The sequence below is a fragment of the Gadus macrocephalus genome, chromosome 5 (genome assembly GCF_031168955.1).
Source record: "Gadus macrocephalus chromosome 5, ASM3116895v1".
Lineage (NCBI taxonomy): Eukaryota > Metazoa > Chordata > Actinopteri > Gadiformes > Gadidae > Gadus > Gadus macrocephalus.
The window spans coordinates 8,783,534-8,794,245 of NC_082386.1; the positions used below are offsets into that span (position 1 = coordinate 8,783,534).

At 46.3% G+C, this 10,712-nt stretch overlaps 1 protein-coding gene across 2 annotated transcripts in view; it reads right to left on the reverse strand.

Annotated features, from left to right (window-relative positions):
- The window catches only part of cnksr3 (cnksr family member 3), a 41,574-nt gene extending 31,799 nt beyond the window's left edge, over positions 1–9,775 (reverse strand). For both annotated transcript variants that reach the window (XM_060052023.1, XM_060052022.1), the window contains exon 1: positions 9,446–9,775. In XM_060052023.1, coding sequence (XP_059908006.1) covers positions 9,446–9,506 — 61 coding nt within the window. In that variant the 5' untranslated portion in view covers positions 9,507–9,775. The remainder of the gene's footprint in view (positions 1–9,445) is intronic.
- Between the last annotated feature and the right edge of the window lie 937 nt (positions 9,776–10,712).

Here is a 10,712-nt window from a genome sequence, read left to right on the forward strand (position 1 = left end):
CGGGAATGTGGGAACCGGGAAATGGGGTAGATACTGGGGAGGGAGGGGGCAACGGCGCTGTGCATCGTCTCCAATGGGCGCGTTGTCTTCTTCTTCTGTTGACACAATAGCAGACAACCGGCTGCTCTTTTTGGCATTCGCTGAACATGAACGGTGACCATTCTGTCTGAGAGGGTTTGTTATTTCTAAGCTAGTATTTACTTATCAGTGTGTGTGTGTGTGTGGGGGGGGGGGGGGGCGTTTGTGGACGGCGCTCGGCAGGCCATGCGCCCCGGCCTCCCCTCATCCCCTAATCTTATCCATAGCTTCCTCTCTAGGTCCAGAGGGGCGCTTCATGCCGCGTTGGAGCCTCCTAATCTCTTACCACGGGGCTGGTATTGGGGGGGCATGCCATGGATACGTCCACGGGGGCTTGGGGGGCAGAGTGAATCAGAGCTGCTTTTGACCACCAGCAGGACGCTTGTGGTCAAAAGCAGCTCCGCCGGTCGCCGGGTGACGGACGATGACGGACGAGGGGTAGGGGTCGGGGGTGGGGGGGTCATAGGTCATGGGGCTGCAGCCGTTAAAACGGGACTCTTGTCGCTGTTGAGCCGACCCCCGGGCGCATGGCCATGGCCAGACCACGGAGGCTGTGGTTAGGGATCGGAGATAAGAACAGGAGGGGAAGTGGGCAGTGAGTTAAGGTCTCAAATAAGGCCGGTGCACAAGGACTGGGGGCGCCGCCCGCCGGAGGGGTATTACCTGCCTTATACCCCGATGCCTGACGAGGACTAACCAACCAGAAAGGACAGTACTGGGAGGAGATAGAGTATATGTAATACAAGGCTCACAAAGGGAAGGCTAGCAAGAAACAGGTAGTTCTACGTACTAGCATTGGTTCTGCCTCTGAACAACGTACAGATGCATTGGTATCAGAGAGACTAAAACCACTTTGCTGTAATAGTCCCTTGTCCCGTCCCACGTAAGGTTTGTTTGTGTACCTCGACAGATCATCAGGGGTTTTGGAATACGTCAGCGAGTGGTTAGCTCTCTCGCCCTAACGCAAACACTCATCACTCTCCAACCAGGCTGTTGGCTAGCGACCTTATGCATTATCGCTAGCATAAACACCAGCTAAAGAAAGCAACAAGGGACCGCAGAAATGTCATGGCGAATAAAATGCTCAGCCTCCTTTTCCAGAGTGGTCCCTTTACCTATTACAATCTTCAGATTCTTTCCTGGAACTTCCGTTTGTCATTGTTATGTGGTCCCGTCTCTCTCTTCTAGCATCTCAAGACAACTAGTTATAGTGTAGTATACATTGTGTAACTACATAACACAATAAAAAATAAATAAAGATTTGTCTTGTAATTCAGTCATGTCATTCCAGCAGGGTTGGAGGAGCATATCCACCTGTTGGCTGTGAGAATATCTGTAACTTAGGAAATATCACACCAGTGATGCATGTGAACAGCATCTTCTGACAAACTCCCGCTCCAACACCTAATAATTTTCTTTTTGGGAAAAACAGTGATTGAAGACTCCATTCCATTGTTTACAGAGACACGAGAGAGAGGGAAGGGAGACAATTATGGTACTAAAGTCAAGATGACTGCCCCACGTACCACTTAGCAACATATAGCCAACTTGTGGCTTCAAAGGCTCTTGAATTAAAAACAAAACATTACACATTGTGTTGTGAACAGGCATTACATAAAGTGGCTTCCTCCCTTCCCATATACAGTACATGTGGGCTATTTCCCTCGAGGTGGCCCCAGGAACGCTGATTACAGACCGTTTTAAAACAGCTCTATAATGGACGCCTGTGGAACCACAACAAAGGAGGACACGCTATGGAAGAGAAGGAGGGAGGGAGGTGTCACACTCGTTTAGCTGGGTCTAAAACAAGCCAGGAGACCGTGGGACTGGTGATAATCTGACTCCGATGCGATTGGATGGATTAAAAAATACCCGTATATACTGTATATCTCACCACCATTGACATATATTACGGTACTATGCCTTTAAGGGAAAAGAGTTGACAAAAACAATAACAACTTTTGATAGAAGAAAGCCTCTTTCTATATTTGGCATGTTTTCGCAAGCAAATGCTTGAAACCACTCAGTTGAGGGTTTAATTGTTATCTGGCTGCTGCAATAATCCCTCCAAAACATTGTGGATAAGTATCTAGTAATTGTCATAAATCCCCAGAACTATTTCACAGGAAAACCATCTGACAATGAACCCTTACATGTTGGTTTTTTTTTGTGGCAGGTGGAGTTTCCCTGCTTGGCATCGTATCAGAGATCCAACACCTCCTGCTCATTTGCCCCCTCCCCCCCTCTCCCTCATCCCCCAGCTCTCCCAGTTCCTAGCTCTGAAGTCCTGAAGGGACTCTCCTCCCATCCCTTTGCCCTGGTGACGGTCACCACATCATTCACAACGACGTCACCACCGTCACAAAAGGGCTGACACAATGGCAGGAGCCGTAAACAAAGTTTGGGTTGCTATGGTAACTCGCAGCAGAGAGAGAGGGGGGCTAGAAAATGTTGGATGAGGTTTAAGTTGGCAGAAGACACGATGGGACAATCAGGGAAGGGAGGGAAGATGGGACAGATAAGAGGGACGGAGGCGGAAGGAAGTCTAAGGGAGTCAGTGATTTAGAGCCAGCTTGCGCCTGGTTCCGGGCGGGGTCATAGAAAGGCCTTTATCCAGAGAAGCAAAGACACACATCAAGGGAACAATATTTGTTTAGGGATATTGGTGTTTTAGTACGGGACTAATTATTTAATGTTTTCCCTAATAAACTATTGCAGTTCAGTTTCCCTTATATTTTACAAACCCGAAAAATAAGTTGATGTTATGAATTGATTCGACTTTTCAACGCCATTGATTTTGAATAAATAGATAATCTGAACTGACTGGGTCTTCAAATCCACAAACTTATGATAACATAATTATTAGTACTTATTTGTACTAAATGTTACAATCCTCACACCCTCTCTATTAATTTCTTCAATGAATAGAAAAACACAAAATGGACTCACAGGCACACATTTTTGTGTGAAGAAATTATCACATCATTTTACAGGGAAAATAACAAGAAAGTTCATAAGCAAAGTCCACAGGCGTGGGAAGTCAATCCAGTTCTCCCTGTTGGTGTGCATGTGTTGTTTGTAGGCTAGAGAGACAGACACAGAAACCCACACAGAGCAAGAGGTTGAGTCATGTTTAGGGGGGGTTACTGTTAGTATTGGACATGTGAATCCCACCAGCCACAAAACAGCACCTCTCTAATACAGCTAGGCTCACCAAAACACGTGTCGCACACACACAAACCCACAACTTGATTGTTTAGTTTGTGTGGCAACATGCTATTCCTGTTGCACCCACAGACTTTTTTTTCCCATGGCTTTGTGCTGGGAATCTAAAACAATGACGGAATCTCACACACACACACACACACACACACACACACACACACACACACACACACACACACACACACACACACACACACACACACACACACACACACACACACACACACACACACACACACACACACACAGGTGAGCCCTGTTTGTGCCGTCTGTTGGCACCTGCTGTGGGTCTGTCGTGCCAAATTAAGGGCGGGCCGGTCACATCACCGTAAAAGATAGAATCTGCCGCTGACTGGAAAAGTGAGCTAAAAATGGCCCGCGCAAACAGTGGAGCAGAGCAGGTGAGAGGCGGCTCCCCAGGTGTTGCATCCACACAGGAGCATGTCATAGAAGGATCCTCTCGTGCGGTCGGCCGCCTTTGTGAAACCGTTGCCATCACCACTCCCTTCGTAAACAAATTGAGGAGCTGCGCGCTGGTTAAGCTAGCATTCTGATGTATGACCTTTGGGAAAGCATAATTTGACTTTCTATCATCTATTCAACTGCCTATTGAGTTGGGATGAAGGGGAGAGGAACAATGGCTTGTGCGGATATCCTTAAGGTTATCTGATGTTGTTTGGGTGGAGGTGAATTAATGTGAGGTTTGGGTAGGTTTTAAACCTTTAACCCCTGAAGTCTAGAAGGTTCTTAGCAAAGCACTTCCACTGGAGAGTGTAGGCTATAGTTTGACCTATTTCAGAACAAATAACATGACACTGCAAGCTATGCTAGATCTGTTGGATTGTTAGATATTCTCGGCTTACAGGCTAAGGTTCTTTAGGGGGAATATGGTCAGATCATCAGAATGTCGTCTTACTTGATTGTCTGAAGTTCAGTTGGGGAAGTCCAAAGGTAGAAAGACAATAAACACAACGAGAGCCGAAGTTCATGGGGTTCATTGGTAAAAAAAAAAAAATCTATATTTGAAAAGATAACAGAGTAAAGAATATAAAAACAGAAGCCTGGCGCAGTTCACCTTATGACTGCTTTATAACCACCCCATAAAGGAGTGATTATGAACACACACACACACACACACACACACACACACACACACACACACACACACACACACACACACACACACACACACACACACACACACACACACACACACACACACACACACACACACACACACACACACACTAAATGGGGCATTGTAGATTGAACCATCAGGGGTTATGGGGGGGGGGGGTCTTTGCAGTGGAAACTGAGACTGAGGCATTACAGCTGTTTCATCCATCAGTGCATTCTAATGAAACCAGTCAACAAGAGGGCTTAAAGTGGATCCAGCGGTGGTCTTAGTCCAGTAAGACCCAGCAAAAACAATTGTTTGCACCAATTCATCACATTTTGCCACATACAAAAAAACCAAAGTTTTAAGCGACGAGTCTGAATGGTTAACCAGGACATTGTATGCCCGTCTGGGCACAGTGATTTAAATCTATGGGAGTAGCAGGACAAAGGATGTGGGGGACTGTACTGGCTCGTCTCGACATGTTCCCAGTGAGGTCGGTTCTACCACTCAACCGGAACAGAATTGCCTGTTTTAATGCCAAAAGAGGGCAACAGTTCTTAAAACTCAAGACTCACTCCATAATTATCATAATTTTAAAGTTTCCTTACAATGTTATGCTGCCGAGTGAATGAACGGAGTGCTTTTGGATTTATTTTCTTTTTCGGCTAGCCAGAGCGATAAATGTCAAGTCATTTATGTTCTGCCTATCAAATCCTTTTGCAGCCAATGGAGGCCCTCAACCTCATCAAAGGGAATGTGTGACCTGTTGTGACTGCTGGTTTGAACTCTGGCCACTGGCATAGTTGGCTTCATTCCTCTCATATTTGGTGGCTATCAGACCACAGCAGCAGCCAGAGGAGTGGCTTCGATAACGCCATCCACTCCAGCCTTTCTACCAACACTGGCTCCCCCCATCGGGACCATTTGTACTGGAGCGATGCAAGCTCATCTTTTGGAGCCAGGCCACTCTGGTACTTTGGATTGTATTGGAGCAGGCTCCTAACCTTCTGGGGTTAGGTGTCACATACTGTACATGCACACACAATCATGGGATTCTCAGAGGAAGGCCTAGAAGGCGCTATAACATGTTAGAGCCTTTGTATGTGCACATATACACACAGATTTACACTGCTTCTCATCCATTTGGGCCTTGTTCCTCAGGTTCAGGCTTTTAGTTGACGGCTTAAGCCTGTTGGTTCTCAGGCAAATGCTCTTAGGATAGGCTAAGGGCCAAAAGCTTGCGGTGCCTGCTAAGCTGAGATCATCTGGTTAGATTTGCAATGCACATTTTCAATTTGAATGAACAACATACCCAGGTTGGCATGGATACGAAGTCACACACATACACACACACACACACACACACACACACATGGGGACACACATGGCCGTTGGGGATACATGCAAATGGGAACCAGTGGTTGGTTTGGTTTTACCGGTTGCCCCTTCCTTAGAAATTGCCTTTGCCTACGCTGTCCAGTGGTACAGGCGCTTCCTGCATCCCCAACTTATTGCACCAACTCGTCAGCACAACCAGCCATTAACGGAGTGAACGCTGTCCGACATTAACTTTTCACGATTTCTTTCGTGGCCCCCACATGGCAGAGCTCCTGGGGCCGAGGGAGGTGGAGGACTCGAGGCCGTGTGAGAAACGGGCCGATGTGAAACCTCCACAGTTCCACCCGGTCCCCCGCTCCCCCCCCCTGGGAGAATCCACTTACAGTGCCTCCCCTGAATTCTAAAGGCCGTTTTCTATGGGAAGGTAAAGAGGATATCTTCCCCATCAGTGGAACAACACAGCAGGGTTCGGAAACAAAAAATGGCGAGTGAGGCTGGTTAACCAATGTTAAGCAACAAACACCCGGGGGGGTTAACCTTAATGGATTTCTTTCTATGCAGGTAGGGGAAACTCTTTTTGCTCGGCCACTTCCGCATATGCTTGAGGGCTGGGATATACAGTAGGTGTGTTGGCCTCTTTATTCATATACAAAACAACACCTGGTTGTCACATGAGGCCCACATGGACCGACCTGCAGTTCAGGAGTTGTTATGGTCAGAGGATTAATGGCAGCCTATGGAGATGGTACATACATAGAGCCATGAAGCCCTAAAGTGAGATTGTGTGCACGGGACAGAGAGACAGAGACAGAGACAGAGACAGAGAGAGAGAGAGAGAGAGAGAGAGAGAGAGAGAGACCGAACACCAGAGGGACAGAGACACAGAGCACCAGAGAGAGAGACAGATTGAGAGGGAGACAGAGCGCCAGTGACAGAGGGACACAGAGGCAGAGGGAGCGACTGCATGCTTGCCTTATTAAGGGTAAGCTGTGTGTGTGTGCCATGTCTGTTCACACTCCAGTTTAGGAAGTCTCCTCCATTTCCAGATAAAGATCAGGGACTGAGTGAGGCCATCACTGCACACACCTCAGTATCACCTTCAGAGATAAGGCAGGGGAGAGCTAACAAGTGTCGGCACACACATCCATCCATGCACTTCAGTCAGTAGGCCTACTTCTCCGACAGCCCAGCGGACACGTCTCCGGTACCATGCGAGGATGTGAGGTCCACGCTGCTCTAACTTGGTAATAGACTTAATAGACTTTTTCCGGATTCTTATATCCTCGTGACCTCATTACGACTCAGATATAGGCCACTGGATCAGCTGGTCTTCTAATGGCGACCTATTGCTTAAAATAAACCCATTGCTTAATTTGCCGAGCCAGATATGGCTCAACATGGAAGGATTTGTAATTTGACTACTCAGTGAAAAAGTCCATTGGAAAATCTGAAGGCCAAACCGAGGTAGGGAACTGGAGTTAATAAATGTCACCGCGGTTTGGACTGAGTAGAGGACCAGCAATACACATACCTTAAGGAGATAGTATCCTGGCTTACGTGCTTCGGATACCCGAGAGAAAAGAACCAGAGTCAGAGTCTTTTCCAACAGAAAATAGGTAAACATAGTGAGAAAGGATCAACAAAAGGTTTGCTGAGAACATGTGAAAGTATTCAGCCAAGTTTAGAACCTGACATTTCCCAAATAGCTCTGCCATTGCTGTGCTGAAATTCCCAACCGTGTGGTTTTAAGACTATATTTGGAAATTAACAAGCAAGTAGCATTTTTTAAGTGTGAGATGTTATCACAAGTGCATATTTTGGGATCATACCATTAGATAACGTATTTATAACTCACTCCAACCCGAGACATCCTTAATGATCTTTCCCCGGACTGAATTTGCAAAGAATAATGCATGGGGATTGGTTTTGAAACGCCATCTTTTTCCCTGTCCACCCAAAGGCCCCCATGAAGCCCTTGGTTAAGTAACACATGACATATGGCCCACACCTACCAACACATGACACTCTACGTGTCCAGCTGGAAGAGCAGAGCTCAGAGGTGCATGCTCCAAGCCATGCCCCCCCCCCCCCCCCACACACACACACACACACACACACACACACACACACACACACACACACACACACACACACACACACACACACACACACACACACACACACACACACACACACACACACACACACACACACACTGTTGGATCGGACAAATAGCTTATTGTATGATTGGACGCAGTGTCTAACTTAATATAACCTTATCACCCTTTCATCCAACAGTACACACCACCACCACCCATCTCCAACTCTTGATCTGCTCAAACAATGCGAGTGCTTACCAACTGCCACAATACACAAAAGGAGTCTGTGGAGCTAAAACAGCCCAGAGGCAGAGGGGCTTCGGCGCATTCAGGCATCCATTTGTTTATTTGTAGCCGACATCGCCGTGCATGGCTGGACTGTTATTGTGTTTCGTTGTGTCACAGCAGGTTTGTTGTGGGCTTCTGTGAGAAGTCCTATGAATGTGTGTGTGCGTGTGCGTGTGCGCGCGTGTGTTTTTCTTTTCCTAAAACGTGTGGTGTTCACAACCATGCCAACAGGACTAAGACCCGGGAGAGGAGAAGTGCTGACTCAGAGGTTTAGGGGACTGACGGTGCAGGGGACTGGGGTACACAACTAATCCTCGCTCCATGCCGGGGTGAGCCAGACTCTTTTCAACACAGAGAGAAAGAGAGTAAAGCCCAGCTACAATCCAAACCCCCCCACACACACACACACACACACACACACACACACACACACACACACACACACACACACACACACACACACACACACACACACACACACACACACACACACACACACACACACACACACACACTTGGATAGTACAAATAGCTTATTGTATGATTGGACGCAGCCTAGTTTAAATTAATGCATGAAAGAATTTATACGAGTATGTTGATTACAAGCAATTGTATGCACTGCTTTCTTTTAATTTATGTTAATCTTTTGGTGGAGTGAAACTTAATTTGGGCCATCCCTTAAAAACATAAGGTGTCCCTCACCGCACATAGCTTTGTAGTGAGTGATCACAGGTTCAAACAAGAATGGTTACTAGATGTCGTCATTTCCATAACAAGAATTTCAGCCTGGGCAGAATCCAAAAGCTAATAAATATATACAGTATTTCCACCTATTATGTTACATGTTGACATGAAGTCCAAAAAAGGCTTTATAGTTTTGGATACCTGCATGTCTCAGCGTGTTTTTTATGTCAGCAGTTAACGTTCAACTTCTTCAATCAGCCGACACTTGCCTCTCTGCCTAGCTAAAGATCCATTATGGGAGACGCAAAGTTCCTCCTAACGTCGGGTCCAGGGTATCATCACATCGACCATCCAATGCATCAAACCACAAAGGCTGAATACATAATGCACACATTTATAACAATGGGTCCTGTTTTGGTGTTAAATTGAAATCCCATTGTTGTTGTTGTAGTGCGTAAAGCGAGGTATGCTGTCACACAAGCGCAGCCGTTTCTACGAAACTAGGCTAATTTCAACGAGGCAAAGGCAAAGGCAAAAGGGTCTATAAAATATCCAAGGTTTCTGTTGTTTTTAAATTGTTGCAATATAGTTTGATGATGTAGTCAAGACGTACCTTTCATCCAGTCAACCACTTGCTTCGGCGTCCACTTCGTGATGGGCTCCATGGCTTGCATTTCGACCAAATAAATCGCCAAATGTGGGGGGCTTCTCTACTAAAGCCCAAAACAACTAGTAAAAGCGACACTCATTTAATTCAATCTTATAACACCTTTTGCTGCAGTCCGAGCCAGCATTCTCTACGCTCGACGTTGGCGCTGCGCTGGTTTCCACTCACTCTTGGCATACACGGCCACTCTTCACACGCATGGCTGAATGCAGAAGCGAAATCCCCCACAGCTCAGCTCCGTCACCGGCGCGATTGGGATCAAGTTGCAGTTTGTGAGCGCCAGTGTCGTCCACCGCCTTTCGGCTGAAAGTTCTGGGAGGCGGGGCGTCTTTCAACACTGCCAATTTCACCCTGTAATGGACATGTCTGGCTTGTAGGGTTAAAATAAGTTAAGTAAATAATTCTGTTCGGTTTGATTATATTCCTCTTAAATAGACCTACAGATTACGTTAAAATGCATTTCACTATTTTTATTTAGAAATTGGATTAAATCTATTTTTCCTGTAGGCTGGTTTGAATCATTTGTGCGCTTTTTGAAAAGTTGCCAATAACCCATTTCAGCCATGGTTTGTTGTAGACCTTTATGCTTTAAATCGATTCAGAAACATTTATCAACAGATTAACAGTTTGATAGATAGGCTATTAAAGGGCGGGGTGGTTTATTGCCACTATAATTTTCTTTGAACACGTCACACACACACGCACACGCGCACACACACGCACACACACGCACGCACACACACACACACACACACACACACACACACACACACACACACACACACACACACACACACACACACACACACACACACACACACACACACACACACACACACACACACACCATGCACTGTAATCATCTGCAGATAACACATCATATCTTATCCCACCTGGGCACACACATTTACAGCCGGCCAATGCAATCATTGAAACCACAGACATCAGTATACAATTGCAGAAACTTTCTTCCTATTTCCCTTGTACGAAACGTGATGGCCTTCACGATAGCAGCTGTTGGACAAAACGAAAGGAGCTGTGGCTAAGTAACTGCATTCAATTATATTGTACTCTTAAGTTATGGTCACTTCTTCGGTTTACTGTTTCACTAAGCAGATTTAACGTGATAAAAGCAGGATTTAGATAACGAGAAGCAGTGTTACACTGCCTCCTACTGGTAGCAGCATATTGTATCACAGCTGCGTTTTTACCG